The 20607-nt window shown below is 55.6% G+C and overlaps 1 protein-coding gene and 1 pseudogene across 7 annotated transcripts; both read right to left on the reverse strand.

The window, feature by feature from the left end:
- Positions 1–745: 745 nt before the first annotated feature.
- Positions 746–19345, reverse strand: SLC38A7 (solute carrier family 38 member 7). Of its 7 annotated transcripts, none has more exons than XM_051846842.2 (12): positions 19283–19345; positions 18600–18713; positions 14286–14661; positions 13423–13621; positions 13063–13207; positions 12120–12218; positions 11473–11530; positions 10820–10934; positions 9526–9673; positions 8843–9042; positions 8141–8195; positions 746–3311 (listed from the first exon to the last, which is right to left on the reverse strand). In XM_051846842.2, exons 3-12 carry the CDS (start codon positions 14553–14555, stop codon positions 3209–3211), a joined length of 1392 nt encoding a protein of 463 aa, XP_051702802.2. In that variant the 5' UTR covers positions 14556–14661; positions 18600–18713; positions 19283–19345; the 3' UTR covers positions 746–3208. The 7 variants fall into 7 exon arrangements, with proteins under 7 accessions (XP_051702802.2, XP_051702803.2, XP_051702805.2 ...); XM_051846843.2 differs by having other exon boundaries at positions 18600–18710; positions 19283–19326; XM_051846847.2 differs by lacking the exon at positions 746–3311 and adding an exon at positions 4051–4232.
- On the reverse strand, positions 6403–7076 carry LOC138846397 (ATP synthase F(0) complex subunit C2, mitochondrial pseudogene; annotated as a pseudogene).
- Positions 19346–20607: the final 1262 nt, after the last annotated feature.

Genomic DNA, 20607 nt, shown 5'->3' on the forward strand with positions numbered 1-20607 from the left:
CCAGCAGTGGCCAGAAAGGGCTCTGGGATCTGGTGTTGGTGCCAGCAGGAGGCTTGAAGGTGACTGGGGTCAGAAACCACAAGCTGGCTGCGAGGGAGCCCCCCATCACCAGGTTATCCATGCGTGGTCAGAGTGCTGCCTGGCTCCTGCCTGATGACCCATGCGACCCTGGGCCCCGGCTTCTGCACAGCATGAATTCCAGTGAGGATGAGGCAGGGCGAGGGCTGCTGAGCACGTGCCAGACCCCATGAAGACGGCGGGTAGATGAGGAGCACAGGGTCCTGCCCCTACAGAGCTTAGGGTTCAGTGGGGGAGGCGGACACAGATCCAACGTCTACTAGCGTGGGGGCATAGGATGCACACACGGGTGGCTCTGGCTGTGCCTCCGAGTCTGCCTTTGGCACGGATAAAGCCTTTTCTTCTCTGTGGACACGTGGAGACCGGACTCCCAGCTTGTGCCCCCCTAGTTAGGCATGGGCCATGCCCAAAGCGCTCCTGCCCCCTAGCCCTTCCAACGTGTTTCCTTTGGAGAGGATAAGTTCCCTCCCCAGCTAGGAGGGCAACTGTGGGAGGAGGTGGGCTGGCTCCACTTGACCCAGAGGGCAAAAGGGAGCCACAGCAGACTCTTTAGCCCAGAACTGTTTAGCCTCACCTCTGCTGCTCCTCAGACCCAGGCAAAACGCCACCTGTTCCTCAAGTCATGTTCCTCCTACCTCAGGGCCTTTGCACATGCAACTCCCACTGCTTGAGCAGTTCTCCCCACCTGTTTATTTAGTTAATTCTCAATCATTACTCAGGGGCCAAACAACACTTTCTCCAGGAAGTCTTTCTGGATTCCCCAAATGCCAAGGCCCAAACAGAACATTCTGTATTTCCCCAGGAAGGGATACAGATGACCACAATTCACAAGTACATTCTTAGTGTGACTATTTGCTTAGCATCAGTCTTCCCAGCAGACTGAGAGCAGTCCCAGAGTCTGTTGCCAGTGATTTTCTTGCCAGCACTGAGTGTGGTGATTGGGTCTGTAACAAGGACAGCGAGGCCTGCTCAACCGTGCCTCTGAAAAGCCAGGGCATAGGTGCTTAGGGCTTGATGACCACCCCAAGATTCGTGGCTGGGGAGGGACAGGCAGCACGGAGCCAGTGTGAGGTCACAGGTGTGCGGGAAAGACAGAGAGAGGGCGTGACTCAAGGCAGAGGTAGCAGGCCTGGACACAGACATTCCCAGCAGGTGGCAAGGACTGACGGGATGGGGCAGAAAAGGGTTCCGCTTGGTGAAGGGAGCAAAGGGGTGTATTCCTGAGACAGCAGTCACGGACGAGGCGCCTTCTACAGCTCCAGCCCCTGGCTTTCTTCCTCCTACCAGCTGCCCCACCCCTGTCCCCAGCACCAGGCATGGGGCGTGAGCTCAGCAGCATGAATGCCTTTTATTACTCATCCTCCCTTCTCCAAGTGTGCACAAGTAGAAAAGAAACAGTGAACCATGCCCTGGCGGGGAGGGGGAGGACACGGGCGGGGCCCCTGAGGTTAGATGGAGAGGCCGGGTGCCAGCTTTCTCCCCTCTGCCGCACCCTGTGCAGAGGGTGCCCTCCTGTGCCCCTCAGTGTGAAATATAGCACTGGAGGCTGTGGCCAGCTGTCCCTCTGGCCGTGGCAGGAGGGCTGGTGTGCGCAGGAGGCAGAGAGGAAACAGCAGAGCAGGCTGGCCCTGGGCCAGGGAAGGACAGGCACCGAGAGGCAGTGTGGGAAAAGGCATCCTCCGGGCTGGAGACTCAGCAGGAGCCTAGCCAGCCACTGGCTCACGTTTGCGCCTCAGATCAGACAGCCCTGAGCGGGGCGCTGCACGGTAGGAGTCCCTCTTATGCCCAATCTAGAGGTTTGGGGCAGGGGAGACCAAAGAAATGCTGGGGTTCCAGGAGAGGGAAGCCTGACTGGGGACCTGGGATTGGCTGGAGTGAGAGGGGACAGGTGAGAGAGGGGCCAAGCAGGAGTATGGGGTGGGGGCAGAGTGTCCTTGCTCACCCGGCCTGGGACAATTCAGGTGTGACTCAACATGATTGACAGGCTGCTGGGAGAGACACGAGGAGCTGACGAAGCTGATGAGAGGGTCTGGCATCCCCCGAATGAGAGAGAGAGAGACAGTTACACAGAGAAAATGGGCAGGAGGTGCAGCAGTGTTGGGGTGGGGGCGGGAAGCGAGTGAGCAGGATCCAGACTGGCAGGGAAGCCCCAGTGTCACCGCATCGGTGCCAACCCAGCTGCTTTTTCCCTTTTAGGGTTGGCTGGGGGCGAAGAGAAGTGGTCACTGAAAGATGTCCCGGAGCGTCCCCCGGCTCCAGGCCAGCCCAGCCTTCAGGGATCCCAGGCCTCTCCATCACACAGTCTGCAGCCTCTAGGAGAGGCCACCTGGAATCCGGCAGAAAAACAGCAGCCCCTCCCCGCCCGTGGGGAAGCTGATGGAGGAATACTCACAGCACCGTGGCCCGGGGCGGGCCCTGGCTTTGGAGCCGGGCTGGCACCGCTTGTAAACATTACACTTGGGAGATGTCTGAGGAGGAAGGAGGTGAGCCTGGACCATTGGGTTTAGAGAAGGAAAAAGGGTGGGGACCCTAAAGGCTTAGGAAGTGTTAATTGTCCATAGGGAAGAGGCTCCCAGGCTCCCAGCGGGCCCAGGAGTGGGTAAGCAAGGCCAGAATCCACCTGCGGCTGTACGTTTGTATGATCTCAGTGCTACCTTTGCAAGTGGCCGGATCCCAGAGGAAGCTCCTGCTGGCCACGGCTGCTGACGAGTTGGAGCAGGTGCTGAGCCCTATGGTAATGAGCGCAGCCCCTGCGCTGGACAGGCTACTCTGCGGAGGATGGCGGGCGGCCCCTTGCCAGAGCCTTCTCCAGAGGCAAGCGAGTCAGGCTTCTTTCCTCCGGCACTGATGGGTTCCAGGCATGGAGAAGCTGAAGAGGAAGGAGGCTCCTCTGGGATATGAGACCTCCTGCAGCACCCATGGCACTGCCAGGACTGGGGAGCAGGGAGGAAGCTGGATTGAGCTGTCCAGAGGTGTGAGGCCTGATTCTGCCCAGAACTGCTCCTTCAAAGGATGCCCGGATGTTGTCCCCCTGGATGGAATGCCGTTGGACTTGGGGTGGTCCCACTGCTCTAAGAGATAGGTTCCTGGGTCCAGTGGGAAAGGCCATGGGTTTCCTGGGAAGCAGTGGTTATGCCAAGAGATCCACAAAGATGGCGTTGGCTGTGGTCTGGCCGAAGATGAAGGCTCCCAGGGTGACCAAGAGGACTCCGTAACTGACCAGCGCCCACCAGCTGTAGGGCAGAGGGTGAGAGACGCCTGATGAGTCGTCCCATTGTGTGACTCAGCAGATATCTGTAACAGTTACTGCAACTCTACCACCAGAGCACTCCTGACTTCCCCGGGCTTCTCTGTACAGAGATCCGTGGGGCCAGGTGTATTATCCCTAGCTCTCAGGCAAGGAGGTCACGATTAACTGACTGTCCACAGCACAGCGGATCAGAGTGCGGTGCTCCCAATGGAAGATGTTCAGGAAACAGCAGGTCAAATGGAATGTGATCATTCAAAAAAAAAAAAAAAAAAAAAAAAGAACAAGGAGCTGGTGCTGTGGTGCCGCAGCGTAAGTCGGTGCTGGCGATGCTGGCATCCCATCTGAGAGTGCTAGTTTGAGTCCCGGCTGCCCCACTTCCAATCCAGCTCCCTGCTAATGCACGTGGGAAAGCAGCGGAAGATGGATCAAGTACTTGGACCCCTGCCACCCACATGGGAGATCAGGATGGAGTTTCAGACTCCTGGCTTGGGCCTGGACCAGCTCTGGCCATGGTGACCATTTGGAGAGTGAATCAGCCTATGGAAGCTTTCTCTCTCTCTCTCTCTCTCTCTCTCTCCCCTTTTTTCTCTGTTGCTCTGCCTTTCAAATAAATAAATGAATCTCTAAGGGGAAAAAAAAAAAAATCAGGGGCAGGCATTTGGTCCAGAGGTTAAGAAGTTGCTTAGGATGTCTCTGTCCCACATCAGAGCGCTGAGGATTGAGTTCCAGATGTGTTACCTGTTTCATCTTTCTGGGAGGCTCAAGAAGTTGGTTCTCTGTCACCCCTGTGTGAGAACAGATTGAGTTCCTAGCTCCTGGCTTTGGTCTGGCCCAGCCTCAGGTATTGTGGGCATCTGGGAAGTGAACTAGTGGATGGGAGATCTCTAGCTCTTTGTCTCTGTGCCTTTCAAATAAATAAAAAAAAATTTTTATATTATTTATTTTCAATTAAGTGGCAGCTTAACCTGTGGTACCACAAAGCCTGCTCCAATAATTTTTTATTTTTTTACAGGCAGAGTTAGACAGTGAGAAAGAGAGACAGAGAGAAAGGTCTTCCTTCTGTTGGTTCACCCCCCAAGTGGCCACTACAGCCGGAGCTACACTGATCTGAAGCCAGGAGCCAGGTGCTTCCTCCTGGTCTCCCATGCGGGTGCAGGGCCCAAGGACTTGGGCCATCCTCCACCGCCTTCCCAGGCCACAGCAGAGAGCTGGACTGGAAAAGGAGCAACCGGGACAGGACCGGCACTCCAACTGGGACTAGAACCCAGAGTACCGGCGCCGCAGGTGGAGGATTAGCCTAGTGAGCCACGGCACCAGCCTCCAATAAATTTTTTAAAAAGGATTTATGTATTTATTTGAAAGATGGAGTTACAGAGAGGCAGAGGCAGAGGCAGAGGCAGAGGCAAAGAGAGAGAGAAATCGTCCATCTGCTGGTTCACTCCCCAAATGGCTGCAGTGGCCAAAGCTGGGCCAATCTGAAGCCAGGAGCCAGGAGCTTCTTCCAGGTCTCCCATGTCGGTGCAGGGGCCCAAGCACTTGGGCCATCCTCTACTGCTTTCTCAGGCCATAGCAGAGAGCTGGATCGGAAGTGGAATAGCCAGGTCTTGAACCAGTGCCCACATGGGATGCTGGCACTGCAGGTGGTGGCTTTACCCACTACGCCACAGTGCTGGCCCCATGCCCCAATAAATTTTTAAAAAGAAAAATCACATTTTTTAAAAAAGTAAGAATAAGTCACCTGTAATCTCAGTACCCCCTCATAATCCTGCTGCTATTTCTAGTAAGCATGATTACAGATGTCTGCTTGTTTTCTTTTTTTGAATTTAAACACTTGAGTGGGGTGGCAGGGGGCAGAGAGTGCCCATCTACGGGTTTACTCCCTAAGTGCCTGCAACAGCCTTGACTGAGCCAGGCCTGAAACCAGGAGATGAGAACTCAGTGCAAGCCTCCCACAGGGGTGTGAGGACCCCACCTATCTGAGCCAGCACCTGCTGCCTCCAGGGTGTCCATTAGCAGGAGTGAAGCCAGGGAGCCACCCCAGGCACTCTGATACGGGATGCAGGCATCCCAACTGGGGTCTTACCTGCCAGGCCAAATGCCCATCCTGACTTTTTTTTTTTTTGCTTTTTAAATCATGTAACTTCCTTTCAGCCTCTCTACTGTTCAGGCAAAAGTACCTATGAAAACAATGTAATGTTTTTCACCCAAAAGACCAACAAATTTTAAAAAGGCTGCTACATATAGGGCTGGCAGTAGTGGAAAGGATATTCTCACCCCCTGCTGCTGGGACTGTTAGCTGACACTGTCTTTTTTTTTTTTTTTTTGACAGGCAGAGTGGACAGTGAGAGAGAGAGAGACAGAAAGAAAGGTCTTCCTTTGCCATTGGTTCACCCTCCAATGGCCGCCACAGCCAGCGCGCTGCGGCCGGCGCACCGCGCTGATCCGAAGGCAGGAGCCAGGTGCTTCTCCTGGGCTCCCATATGGGTGCAGGGCCCAAGTACTTGGGCCATCCTCCACTGCACTCCCTGGCCACAGCGGAGAGCTGGCCTGGAAGAGGGGCAACCGGGACAGAATCCGGCGCCCCGACTGGGACTAGAACCTGGTATGCCGGCGCCGCAAGGTGGAGGATTAGCCTAGTGAGCCGCGGCGCCGGCCGACACTGTCTTTTTGGAGGGTAATTCAACCCATGTGCCAAAGAACAAAGAATCTCTCCTGTGACCCAGCAACTTCCTTTCCTTCTATTTATTTATTTATTTTAAGATTTATTTTATCTGAAAGGCAGAATCACAGAGAGAGAGCTTTTTTATCCGCTGGTTCACTCCCCAAATGGCTGCAAGGGCTGGAGGTGAGCTGCCAGGAGCTTCTTCTGGGTCTCCCACACAGGTGCAGGGGCCCAAATACTTGGGCCATCTTCTGTTGCTTTCCTAGGCACATTAGCAGGGAGCTGGATGGGAAGTGGAGCAGCCAGGACACAGACCAGCACTCATATGGGACGCCAGCACCGCAGGAGGCAGCTTTACAAGCTACACCACAGTGCCGACCCAGCCACTTCCTCCCCACCCCCCATCTCATAATACAGTATTTGTCTGTCTTCCCTCTGTCAAACCCTGAGCCAACCACTTTCCTCAGGTTGCCCGCGAAGGTATAGAAAAAGGAACACACAGGGCAGACAAGGCAAGGGACAAAGAATCATGGGAGGTGGTGAAGAGGATGAGAAAGGCCAGCATCAGGCAGAAGAGCCCAGGGCCTCTGAGAGCGCAGGGCCCAGAATTGCGCAGAAGAGCTGCTGCTTCAGGGAGGGGTTCCTGGCATAACCAATGATGAGGCTCCCAAATACAGTCCCAATCCCAGCCCCAGAGCCAGCCACCCCAGCCGTGGCAGCCCAGCCCCAGTGAACTTGGCTGCTGTGTCAATGTCCCTTGAGATGGTGCTGGCTGGGAATCTACGGCTCTGGAGAAGTGAGCTCAGGGGACACGGGACCGCCAGGCTGCTCGGATGCTCATCCCTCAGTGTCTCTGGTCTTCAGCACCACCGCAGACAGTGGCCGGCTCAGCAGCTGTGAGTACTCCTGACCAAGGGGGGGTGTGGCGACCAACTTGGAAGAGGCATACATTGTCAGGGTGTGAGGGCTGTAGCATGAGAGCTACAGAGTGCAACTTCCTTTTAAGAACCAATTCTGAAAGCTGGCATTGTGGCATAACAGGTTAATTGCTGCCTGCAGTGCCGGCACTGGTTTGAATCCTGGCTGCTCCACTTCAGATCCAGCTCCCTGCTAATGTGCCTGGGAGAGCAGTGGAGGATGGCCCAAGTGCTTGGGCCCCTGCACCGACATGGGAGACCTGGAAGAAGCTCCTGGCTTCAGACAGGTCCAGCTCCAGCCACTGCAGCCATTTGGGGAGTGAACCAGGGGATGGAAAATCTCTCTCTCTGTTACACTGCCTTTCAAATAAATAAATAGGGGCTGGTGATGTGGCGCAGCAGGTTAAAGCCCCAGCCTGGAGCATCGGCATCCCACGTGGGTGCTGTTGGAGTCCCGGCTACTCCACTTCTGATCCAGCTCTCTGCTATGGCCTGGGAAAGCAGTGGAAGATGGTCCAAGTCCTTGGGCCCCTGTACCTGCATGGGAGACCTGGAGGAGGCTTCTGGCTCCTGGCTTTGGATCAGCTCAGCTCTGGCCATTGTGGCCATTTGGGGACTGAACCAGCGGATAGATCTCTCTCTCTCTTTTTCTGGCTCTGCCTCTCTCTGTAACTCTTTCAAATAAATAAAATAAATCTTAAAAAAAAAAAAAAACAGATAAATAAATAAATCTTTAAATAAAAAAAAATACTTTAGGGGTGGGCACTGTAGTGCAGCAGGTTAAGTCGCTGCTTGCAACATTAGCATTTCGTATTAGCACTCGTTCGAGTCCTGGCTGCTCCACTTGTGATCCAGCTTCCTGCTAATAAGCCAAGGAAAGCAGGGGATGATGGCCCAAGTGCTTGGGCCCCAAGCATCCACAGGGGAGACCAGGATGGATTTCTTAGCTCCTGGCTTTGTCCTGGCCCGGCCCTGACTGTCCCTGCCATCTGGGGAGTGAACCAGTGGATGGATGATCTCTCTTTGTCCCTAACTCAGCCTTTCAAACAAAAAGGTCTTAGAAAAAAAAAAAAAAAAAAACCTAATCTCTTAAAAATATTTTAAAAGCCCCATCATTTCTAAAGTACACAAGTCTCCTAGCTCTGCACCTATGTTAAGGCTTCCCCAGTGCCCATTCCCTTATCCTGCCACCCCCACCTCCCCAAAAGCACCAGGGGCTGTGGTCTGCTTTACCTGGCTGGTTTGACTTCCTCCATCTCAGAAAGCTTGGCTTGAATGAGGCACAGCCCTGGAAAAGAAGAGGTGGCCCTGAGAGTCTGGGGGGGAGGGGACTTCCTCCCTCAGGTCCAGCTTCCCCTTCACCCAGAGGCGGTGGCCTTGGACGGACAAAGGCCCAGTGGCCGGCCTGGCCTCTACCCTCCCAGGGGAGGCCCATGTCCAACCAGCACCCCTCGTCAGAACTGAAGGGATAGCGCTGCATGGTGACCCCGTGCAGCCCACAGCTCAGGTACCCTCAGGGCTCTGAGCACACGGGGCGCCCCTGTTCCAAGCAGAGTGGCGTCCCAGCTGGGAACAAGCTGGGGACAGGTGGAAGTCGTGGCTGGCGGACAGGATGGCTTCTTGGGATCCAGCAGCAGACCTGCGTCTGGAACGCAGGCCTGGTGACTTCTGTGGTCAGGGTGGCACTACAGACCCCCTGCCCTCTGAGCTGCCACAGGCTGAGCCGGCCAGACAGGGAGGTGGGGACGCCAGCAGACAGAGGACAGGATCCGGACTCAGGCAGGCCTGGGTCTGCGGTGCAGTGTGTCTCACTAGGTGACTCTGGCTACCTCCCCTCTGACAGGTGCGGGGCAGATGGCGACGACACCCAGGTCCCCAGGGCCGAGAGCTGTGGTTTGGGACGTGGGAAGCTGAGGCCCAAGACAGGGTCCCAACCTGGGAAGACGAAAATGAAGCAGGCGGCCAGGCCTCCGATGACCGAGATGACCTTGCCGATGTCCGGGATGAAGAGCGCCAGCAGCAGCGTGAGCAGGAACCACAGCAGCGTCTGTAGCACTCGCCGCCGCCGCTCCCGCCCCACGTCTTCCTCCACGGGCAGCCCCTGGTAACGCAGCCACAGGCCTTCCACCACCGCCCTGCCACAGAGAGGGAGGCGCTCAGGAGCGCCCCTGCTGACCGCCGCCCGCTGCGCGCTCACACGAGCCAGAGCCCTCCCGGGGCAGCCTGTGGGTGAGAGGCATTTCCTCTCCTGGGAAATGGGCCTTGGCTGCCGAGGGTAACGGATGCAATGCTGTGAATTCAGGGCTTGATGCTTTGTCTCCCCGCGTGGAAAGCGCCAGTTATTCTCCTTAGGTCTTGTCTGGGGCACCCAGAGGGCTGTGCGTCCACGCAGAAGCTCAGGGAAGGCGAGGGACTAGGGCTCCCTAGAGGACTGAGGGCATGCGGGTGACTCAGGGACAAAAGGGCCCTGAGCCCCAACTGGGGGTACGTGGTGGGGCTGTCTCAGGCAGGGACTCTTTTCTGCGGGCTTGGTCTCTCCTACAGAATGGGGCACACAGGGTCAAAGGACCACGCTGCATGCGCTCACAGGGCCCCAGCGGCGTGGGGAGGGGGCTCACCGCCCACAGAAGTGCAGGATGGGGTAGGAGGTAAGCACGCTCAGGATGATGAAGGCTCGGGCAACGGCCACCGCCATGTCCTCCGAGGGGTAGGACAGGAGCACGTCGGGGTCCACGGCAGCCCCGAAGGTCAGGAAGCCACAGACACCTGTGGGAAGGGCAGGAGGGGCTGGGTGAGGGCGGCCCTGGCAGGCAGAGGGAATGGACCGTCCTCTCCTGCTGGTGCAAGGCCAGCTGGGGCGCACGCTGACCCTGGGCGTGCCCAGCGCGTTCCAGTCTTGGAGCCTCTGCGTGACCGTTCACCCACCCAGGTCCTCGAGCTGCCGTCCTGTCACTGAGGTCTCAGCTTGTGCGTCCCCTCCTCAGCCCAGCCCCATCAGCCCGGCAGAGGCACCTGCTTACATCACCTTGTTCCATTTTCTTCCTAGCACTTGGCTCTGATTCTAGTTGTTACTGGAGCATTGTCTGCCTTCCCCACAAGAGCCCTGGGGAAGAGGCACTCTGCCTCCAGCGTTCCCGGCTGTCTTCAGAGGCTAGCCGGGGGCTGGCCCAGCTCACCCACAGCAGGAATTACCCACAATTCTTCCGGGTCTCCCAGCCTGCCCCTCACCCACATCAGCCTACCCGTCAAAGCTGGCTTTCACTGAGCCACGCCCCCCTGAGGAAAACACTTCCTCTCTGGCTCCTGACAGCTCTCAAGGCCCTGTCACCTGCCTGGCCTCACTGCACTCCAGCCACACAAGACCCCGTTGGCACTATGTGCTTCCTGTCAATGTGCTTCCTGTCAAGAGCATTCTTCTCCCAACTTTTTCGTATTCGACCTCCTTCTCATCATTTGGGTTCCTCCAAACGCCACCTCCTCAGATAGCTCGAGAGGAGCTATCTTTGAACCACCCCCAAAGCTAGCCCCTCCCGCTCCCATTCGCATCCTCCTTGCTTCACTGTCACCAAGGCACTTGCCATTGTCCCAAGCGCCTGACTTCTTGTTTGCTCACGCACTAATGTCTCTGTGACAAGAGACTACCAATCCCACAGGGCAGGACTGGGTCTGGCTGTCTCCATGGCCCTTCTCAGAACAGGTCTCATGCTGAGAACAGGTCTTCGCACTTAGCAGGCATCAATTTAAACTGAGGAATGAATGGGGTAAATACACGCTTTCCTAGGCAAGAGGTGGCCTAAGACAGCCCAAGTTCAAGTCAGGGCCCACAGAAGTGTTTTGCCATGTTGGAAGTGCAGGGCTGTCCCCAGGAACGCGAGGCCACAGGACCTGGGAACTCGAGGTGGGAGCACTCACCTGTGCCCATGTACACAGCGAGGGCAATGACCATGGCAGCTGTCACCACGCCGCCCCAGGTCTTCACCTCGGGCCTCCGCATGCTGTTGAAGACGGGCACACTGCTCACGTGGCACTGTTCGTGTGAAGGACAGGATCATGGTGGGGGAGGGAACTCGCCCCAGTTGCTAAAGGGAGCTACCCTGAGGACCAAGATGACGGGGACTGGGGTGGGTGTTGTGGCGCAGCGGGTCAAGCTGCCATCTGGGATGCTAGAAACCCATATGGGAGGGCTGCGGTTTGAGCCTGGCTCCTCAGCTTCCAGTCATGCTTCCTGCTAATGCGCCTGGAAAGGCAGCAGGTGACGGCCCAAGTGCTTGGGCTCCTGCTACCCAGGTGGGAGACCTAGATAGAGTTTTTGGGTCCACTTTGTCCTGGCTCAATCCCAGCTGCTATGGGCAATTGGGAAGTGAACAGATAGGTGGAAGATCTTTCTCCTTATCATTCTTCCATTCAAATAAGTAAATTTTTTTAAAGACCCTAGGGACAAGGGATCTTATCTTGGGGGTCCCTGATTCATCTTTCCCCCAGGACTCCCCCATCCCATTTAATGTGGGTTTCATCCCATGGTTGGGGGTAAGCTGAGGGGATGGCAGGGACCTTGCAAATGGCACCTGAAATCCAAAGCAGATGGTGGGCATGGCATTGAAGACCGCCATCCAGGAAGCTGGCCTGCGGACAAACACGGGAGGTGCCGCTGCTGAGGAAGCCCTCGGGGCCATCCACAGTCCCCACACCCTCACTCTTCACTCCCCGCACCAACCCCTCCAGCCACCCGTGGTCTACCCAGGTACCCTCCCCGGGTCCGGGAATGGGGACAGGAGCCATTTCTGTTTCACAAGTCGGCACACTGAGGTTCTGAAAGGCCCTCAGGGCACCAAAATGCAGAATTCTTGGCTCCTGAATTCTTTTATGTTTCTGGTTTGTTCCTCTCAAAAAAAAAAAAAAAAAAAAAGGTGGTGGTGGTGGTGGGTTTTAAATGACAAAGTCATCCTCTTTTGGAAGATGCAGAAATTACAGATAAGCCCAAGTTGGAATGATGTGCATTTCCACCTTGGCAATCTCGCACTGGCTCACCTGCTGACTGTCACGTGGTTCTCATGGACCTCCTGCTTTCTTCCTACCGTGGCCAGAGTCAGCCCTGATGAGCCAAGAGGCCTCAGGAAGGACACTTGTGTGGCCTCTGCATGGCTGACCCAGCACCTCCTGGGCCCTACGTGGTGGCTTCTACCCCAGATGTCTCCCGGAAACCCCCACTCACCTGGTTAGGATGTCTCCGGGAGTCATCTCCTTATCTGGCCAGATGTATTTGATGATAATGATGGCGGTGACGTACCAGGTACCCACAACGCTCAGGAAGCTGTGGGGAGGGAGAGACTGAGCTGCGTCCTCCCCAGCCTCGGCTGCAGGGGTGTCCACCCTCAGTTCAGGGACCACAGGTGTCCACTGAACACTGGGGCAACTATGCCAAGCAGAGACTCAGGTAACGTCTGAGGAACAAGTTTCAGAGAAACTGGACAGCGAGGAGGGAGCTGGACAGCGAACAGGCACTTTATCGGCGCTTCTGGCTCAGAGACCATGACGGAGAGCTGGGACCCCAAGCGCATCTGTGACTTCAATCGGAGGAGCGAGGGCTGCTCTCAGGCCACCCTCAGCCTGGCCCTGGAGAACCAGGACGTGGTGCAGGGGAAGCACTCAGATACAAATTCTACAATATTAACACTTAACAGGGACCTTGGAGACAGCTGGGTGTGACCCCTCCATTTGCAGACTGGGAAACACAGAATCCCACTGCTCTCCAGATGCTGAGCCAGGAAGCCAGTCTCCTTCCTTCACACCGAGCTGCGTGGAAGGTGCTGGTACGCTGACCATCTCAAATGATCACAGAGCCCATCCTCCCACGGAAAGCCAAGGTCCAGGCCAGCCAGAGCTGGCTTCACCCCCAGTAGTCACTCATCCCTTCTGGCCAGGACACTAAGAACTGAATCTCTCTGATGCAAAGGGCCGCCGTGCCCCTTGATACGGCAGAAAAGGAGGGTCTTAAGCCTGAGACCCTGCAAGCCCTGGTCCGCCCTGCCTTGCCCACTCCTGCCGACCAGGAGGATGAGGTGGTGTGGAGGAGAGGGGTCCCCAGCAACCCTTGGGTCTCTAGCTGTCTGTGATCAGAACTTCCCTCTGGGCCAGCTGGGGTGGGGCCTCCGAACCTGGCGTATTTCTGGAAGCCGATCTCCCTGGGGATGGAGAGGGGGAGGATGAAGAGGAAGGCAGTGAGGCTGATGGTGAACTTGCGGTCTGTGTACCAGGGGCCGCCACCGGCTCCGTCAGGCTCCTTTGCCATCACGGCGATAACTGCACAGGCAAGAGAAGGGACTGTCACACTCTCCTGCTCTGCTGGACCCCAGGACCTCCCGCTCTCTAGTGGGCCCAGCAGCCTGCAGGCAGGAATCCCAGGTGGACACTGGTCCCAGGAAAAGTCCTGGGTAGCTGTTCGGTACCTTTCCCTCCACCCAAGATCCCCAGGGCTGAGGGGGAGAGATGAGGTAGGAACCGAGGGGGGTTCTCACTCTTGTCCTGCTGGTCCCCGATGATGATGAGGAAGGCAATGCAGGTGCCGAAGGTGTAGACGGCGATGGCCACCTCACACAGCACGCCCGTCAGCTTGCCGCACACAGCCCACACCACCTCCTGGTACGTCCGTTCATTGCTGGCCTGGGAGCAGTAGGCCAGCACGACGAGCCCGCTGATGATGAAGACCAGCATGCCCTGCAGCAGGGGCAAGAACAAGGGTGTGTAGCAAAGGCCTGGCAGCCAAGGGCCCCACTGGGCTCCCCTAGCACCCACTGGGCCAGTGCTGAAAGGGGGCTTGGCAAATAGGTCTCATCTCACAGGGCAGTTTTATTAGACTGCTAGAGGGTGCCAAGCCAAGATATTCTTTAAGAACAAGTTGTATAAAATAGCTTAAAACATACAAAAGTAGAGAGAATAACACAATGGGCCCCAAGTGCCTCTTATTCAGCTTTAAAGGTGATTAATTTGTGGTCAGTCTTGTTTCATCTTATTCCCCTTCCCGCTCAGGGTTATTTTAAAGGCTATACAAGCAATCATGTCATTTCATCAGTAAAAACTTTACTATGTAGTTCCAAGTGATAAAGGTAGTCTTTTTCAACATAATTTCAAAGTTATTTTAACACCTAAAAAATTGAATATGCAATTGACATTCAAGTTCCTCTGCTTACTGGGAAGGCGTCTGAAGCCTCACTGGGGCCCGGAGGAGGAAAAGCTGGAATAGATTAGTAATGTGTGCCGGGTATGAGGGATGGAAGAGCACTAGTGTGTGTCACCTGGTGAGACCCCAGTCCGAGGCCTCCCCTTGAAGGCATAAAGCCCACCGGCCATGCACCTCTGCTCTCCGGGCCAGCATACTCACCATCTGAAGTGTGACGCCAGCCGCCACGCCCCCGGCCGTGCTGAAGGCTGCTGGGAAGTTGAGCAGCCCCGCGCCCAGGCAGGCATTGACAACGATGAAGACGGCCCCAAGCGTAGAAGTGGTGCCTGTGCCTGGGCCCCCAGGAGAGGTGTCCCCCTCGTTCTTGGGAGCCGTCTCCACACAGGGACTCTGCAGCAGGCGGGCCCGCTCCCCGGCATCTGTGCTCACTCCCCACTCGCTGTAGTCACTGTTGATGCTGACCTGGGCCATGGCCCCAGGAGCCCTCTTCTTGCAGGGGACGTGGGCGTTCTGCCTCACGACCACATCCCCTGGGCAGCCTGTTCGCAGCTATTGTCCCAGGAGGGCTCTTCTTAGCCTGGATGGGACAAAGGCAGGCGTGACGTATCCCGAGATGGGGAAGATGGGGCACAGAAGGGTCAACTAACTTTCGGAAGAGCACACGGTTTGGATCCAAACTTGGAAGTGCCTCTGGGCAGAACACTGCACTGGGGGCCATGGCCAGGGGTGGCAGAGATAGACACACGTCAGCTGCAAAGGCTGCTTGCTTTAGGTTTATGGACTCACAGGGCAAATAAAACGTTAAACATAAATGAGGAGCACTAAATCGTCTGAGCTGGACAGAGGTCACGCGCTGGGCAGGTGCGTCAAGGGCACTTCTTAGCTCACTCAATGGCCTCTTGGTCTAAAGGTCCAGAGGGCTCACATCACTGACCCAGGATCACAGATCAGCAAGCTGTAATGCAGGTTCTGAATCCAGATCTGTCTGGCTTCCCAGCCTGTTTGCACACCACAGGGTCCTGAGAGGAGCCCTCACTAAGAACTGTGATGTCTCAACACAACACGGCACCGCACGCCTCCCTCCAGTCCGGAGCATAAATCCTGTGTGGCTCTCCAGGTCTAACAAAACTCGGGCCAGCTCCTGCTCTTGTCCCATGAGACCAGAGCCCCGTACCAGTCACAGCTGTGTCCTCAGGAAGACAATGATTAATCCTGGGCGTGGCATCCCCTGGCCCCTCTGCCAGCCACCCTCTGACGTCCCATTTCTTCCTCACTTCCTTGGACACTTTCTGAGCTCTTCTTGGAGCCAGCCAGGGGCCCAGCACCACACAGGCTGGCTTCCTCTCAGCACTGTCTCATGTGTTAGTAGGGTCGCTCTGTGGTGCTAGACTATGAGGCTCTGGGACCCAACACGTGGTGTTTATGGTTACTGTCACCTGATAGCGCCTCAGCTACAGAATGCTTTATCTCATACAATCTTCAGTACGGCTGTAAAAGGTACACATGAGTGTCCCCAGTGAGGAGACTGAATCACACAAGTGCTCTACCCTGGGTCATATGGCTGTCAGTGTTGGGCTGGGATCAAACCCAGGCCAGATGATTTTTTTTAAAAGACTTATTTGTTCACTTGAAAGTCAAAGTTAGGGGGTAGGAGGGGAGAGTTATCTTCCACCTGTTCATTCACTCCTCCAGATGGCCTCAATACCATTAGCAGGGTGCTGGATAGGAGGCAGAGCAGCCGGGACCTGATGTGGCACCCATCTGGGATGCTGGTGTCGCAGGCAGCAGCTTGTTTTTTTTTTTTTTTTTTTAAGATTTATTTATTTATTTGAAAGTCGGAGTTAAACAGAGAGAGGAGAGGCAGAGAGAGAGAGAGAGAGAGAGAGAGAGAGAGAGAGGTCTTCCATCCGCTGGCTCACTCCCCAGATGGCCACAATGGCCGGAGCTGTGCTGATCCAAAGCCAGGAGCCAGGAACTTCTTCCAGGTCTCCCACGTGGGTGCAGGGGTCCAAGGACTTGGGCCATCTTCCACTGCTTTCCCAGGCCATAGCAGAGAGCTGGACAGGAAGTGGAGCAGCTGGGTCTCGAACCGGCGCCCATATGGGATGCCGGCACTTCAGGCCAGGGCGTTAACCCACTGTGCCACAGCGCTAGCCCCGAGAAGCTTTGGTTTTATCTACCATACCACAGTGCCAGCCTCCAAACCCAGGCCTGACTGACCCAAGAGCTTCCATCCGCTCATATTTGCCTCTCCCCTGGGCCCAAGAAGGTACTGTGGACATGGCTGACTGCGATAACAGCCTGTCACCCGATCCACTCTCTCTACTCTCTGCATAAACACAGGTGAGCTGTGGATTCTCTTGGGCCTCTGTCCTCTTTCCTGAAGACTAGGAGGAAGCAGCTTTCCAGAATCTGGAGGAGCTTGGAGGAGCCCAGCCCTGAAAACGACTCTCAGTGTTCTGAAGGCTCGGCTCACGGCCCGAGATCTCCAAGACAGACGGTGGGCTGAAAGAACCAAGTGCACCCCCAGACCCACCGGAGGGGTGAGCGTGGAGGAGCTATGATGTGGACTCCGAGCCGGAGTGCTGGCTCTTCTACTTCCTAGCTGTACAGCCTTGGGCAAGCCACACCACCTCTCTAAGTCCTCACATCTTAAGTTCCTGTGAGGACTGTGTTAACATTAGCAAAGGTAGTACTCGATAAATGGTCATTTGCAAATGTCCCTTCCCATAATGCCTATCCCCACCAAGCAGAGAGCAGAAAACTGTTCAAAACCGGGGCCTAGGGCCTGTGACACCAGCTTCCCAAATGGGTGTTGGTTCTTGTCCTGGCTGTTCCACTTCTGATCCAGCTCCCTGCTAATGAGCCTGGGAAAGCAGCAGAAGATAGACAAGTGTTTGGGCCCTTGCCACCTATGTGGGAGACTGGATGAAGCTCCTGGCTTTGGCCTGGCCCAGTGCTGGTTGTTGTGGGGAGTGAACTACTGGATGGAAGATCAATCTCTGTTTCCTCCTCTTTCTGTAACTCTGACTTTCAACATAAATAAATAAATCTTTAAAAGGAAAAAAAGGAAGCAGAGGCAAAGTGGGTAGAGGAGTCAGAAGCCGCCTCCTTAGAGGCTGCCGTTGGCTGCTAATCACACACCGGCTGGGATATCAGCCAAAGACTCCTCTCCCAGAGTCTCCTCATTCCTGAGTCCCAAGCCAGGGTGTTCATACAGAACTCTGCATTTTATTCTCTACTGACCCCTCCCTGGTGTACTCTTTTAAAAAAAAGGATTTATTTATTTAGTTATTTGAAAGGCGGAGTCACAGAGAGAGAGGTCTTCCACCTGCTGGCTCATTCCCCAAATGGCTGCAATGGCCGAAGCAGGGACGATCTGAGGCCAGGAGCCAGGAGCTTCTTCTGGGTCTCTCACATGGATTTCAGGGGCCCAAGCACTTGGGCCTCTCCCACTGCTTTTCCAGGTCATTAGCAGAGAGTTGGATTCAAAGAAGAGTAGCCAGGACACAAACTGGTGCCCACATGGGAAGCCGGCACTGCAGGCGGAGGCTTTGCCTACTATACCACAACACTGGCCCATGGTTTACTTTTAATAATCTGTGGCCGGGCTGGCGCTGTGGCATTGTGGGTAAAGCCACTGCCTGTAGTGTTGGCATCCCACATGGATGCTGGTTTGAGTCCTGGCTGCTCCACTTCTGATCCAGCTCTCTGCTATGGTCCGGGAAAGCAGCAGAAGATGGCCCAAGTTCTTGGGCCCCTGCACCCACGTGGGAGACATGGGAGACGTGGAAGAAGCTCCTGGCTGCAGATCGGCCCAGCTCTGGCTGTTGCGGCCATCTGGGGAGTGAGCCAGCGGATGGAAGACTTCTCTCTCTCTCTGCCTCTCTGTAGCTTGAGCTTCAAATAAATAAATATATCTTTAAAAAATAACCTGTGGGGAAGAGAAGGGAACTGACTAAAGCATAGTGACTGAGCCCTCCACTGTCTATTAAAGGGCCAGCCCTCTGAGGTTCTTAGCCCACTGGGGGTTTAGAATGGCTAATGAGGCCTCTTGGGATGCTGTTTGTTGCTCCTGCGGCTGATGGACAAAGCTGCGAACCGTGCACGCATGAAAGAGGGACGTCTGGGTGCTCTCAGACACCCGTCGTCAGGCGTGTAACCAAGGGACCCTGCTCCAGAGGAGACTTCCCTCTGTTGCCTCCAAATCCAAAAATATCAAAAGCTGCAAAACTTCTTCCTCTTACGCAACTTGCCACTCAGCCAGCAACTCAGCAGAAAATCAAAGCAGTGAGCAGTCAAGGCAGAGTCCTGGGGCTGCCAGGTTTCCAGCACAGTGTCAGCTCCACCCTGCTCACGTTACACAGAGGTCTCCAGGGTGAGGCTTGGTGCAGCATCTTCCCCCTGCCCCCCCTCCTGTGCCATCATCTGCCACCACCCAGGAGCTCAGGCTGGGTGGTCCAAGATCTCCCGGCCCCCACCCCACCAATACTAGCTGCACTGCTCCCAGCTTACCTGCTGCACCGCGGTGCAGGAGGGTTGCTCCTTCTGAAAAGTCGGGGGTCTGATTCTCCCCACGTCCCTCTCTAGCCTCAACTGCTTCTTCCCCAAGACTTTACCTGAAATCTGCTGTCAGCAGAGAGAAGAGTTTGGGCTGTCTCCCTGCGGGCTTCGGCAGGGTTGGGGGAGCTGGGAGGCCGGATCAGACAAGGATACAGATGGTGGAGAGGGAATGTCAGACTAGGGGCGTAGTGGGCAGTGGCAACGCCAGTGCTGCAAGCCCGATGCCCACAGGCTAAGGACAGATATGCAACCGTTGCTGTGGGCCCCGCAGATCCCCAGCGGAGCGGGTTCCCTGTCCAGCCAGGGGCTGGAGCCCCGAAATACGAGGGATGGGCTGCAGGGAGGTGGGCTAGGGTGCACACGGAGCAGGGTGGAGGGGGCCAATCCCCAGGCCTGACGCGAGGCGGGTGGGCTTCCATGGGACACAGGGTAGGGAGGAGCCCCGGGACTCAATCCCGGCCTAAGACTAGGTGGAGACCGCGAGCCAAGGCGCGGCGGAGCCGGCGCAGCGGAGGCAGGCGTGGGGCAAGGACCGGCCCGGAACCCTGCAAGGAACTAGGCGAACTCTGCCGCGGTGGGTACTCCAAGGACCCGAGGACCTAAGGTTCCCACCACCTCTACCTTCTACCACCTACCTACAGCGCTTCATTCCCGAGCTGGCTGCCGAGACACGTGAGCTTGAATCACATGACCTCCCGGCTTGGGCGGCCGCGGGTTACCCTGGGAGTTGTAGTTTTCCGCAGGTGAACATCTTGGATCCCAGCCCCGTCCCCGCCCCCCCTCCATCCCTCCACCTGACTACACTGTCCTGAGCCAGCCTGGCGCCCAGCCAGCCCATGTGTGTTTTTCTGAGGCCTGGCATCTTTGCCAGGGCAAACATGGCTCCTTTCTCCTAGGGATCTTTGCGAGTCCCAGGACAGCAGGCCAAAGTGATTTGGCCTCATTGTCACCTGTATCGTTGGTGTCTTCAGGTCTATGACCAATGACCCTGGAGTTTCTTTTATTGAGGACTCTGGATCCCTAGACCAACCTACCTTCCTTCCTTCCTTCCTTCCTTCCTTCCTTCCTTCCTTCCTTCCTTCCCTCTCTCCCTCCCTCCCTCCCTCCCTTCCTTCCTTCCTTCCTTCCTTTCTTTTTAAAGATTTATCTATTTATTTGAAAGGCAGAGTTAGAGAGAGAGAGAGAGAGAGAGAGAGGTCGTCCATTCACTGATTCACTCTCCAAATGGCTGCAACTGATGCTGTTGGGCTGATCCGAAGCCAGGAGCCAGGAGCTTCTTTCAGGTCTCCCACAGGGGCTCAGAGGCCCAAGGACTTGGGTTATGTTCTACTGTTTTCCCAGGCCATAGCAGAGAGGTGGATCAGAAGTGAAGCAGCCGGGACTCAAACTGGCACCCATATGGGATGTGAACACTGCAGGCAGTGGCTTTACCCACTATGCCACAACGCTGGCCCCCACGGTGCTTTTTAGCTGGGACTAGAATCTAGGCTGTCTGATATGGGGTATGGGTGTCCCAACGCTGTGTCTTAACTGGTGCACTGAAGTACTTGCTCCAGAACTCCTGCTTTCAAGTAAGACCAGATGCTAGCTCTCAGGAGAAGTAGATTCATATTCATACTATATACATTTTGTGAGTTTTTTGTAAGGCAGTCTGTGTTGGCCTCCATGTCAGCAAGAGAGTTGTTCATTTATTTCCTAAGCCTGCCAGCCCACTTACTCTCTTTTGTCTTTTTCTTCCTTGATCTTTGTTTTGAGTTATTGATGTTAGTGATTTCAATCTATGTGGCGAACTGTGTCCAAACTTTTGTGCCAGTATTTACTTTTGGTGTGCTCATTTGTCTTTTCTCCCATTTTTCTCCCCTTCTAGTAGTTTTTGAAGCTTATTTCCAGAAGGGATTGTTGGGCCTGTGCTCTGTGGTAGCGGGGCTTCCTGGTCCAGTCGTGCACCATGCTCAGTTCG

Source organism: Oryctolagus cuniculus, chromosome 18 (assembly GCF_964237555.1).
Source record: "Oryctolagus cuniculus chromosome 18, mOryCun1.1, whole genome shotgun sequence".
Lineage (NCBI taxonomy): Eukaryota > Metazoa > Chordata > Mammalia > Lagomorpha > Leporidae > Oryctolagus > Oryctolagus cuniculus.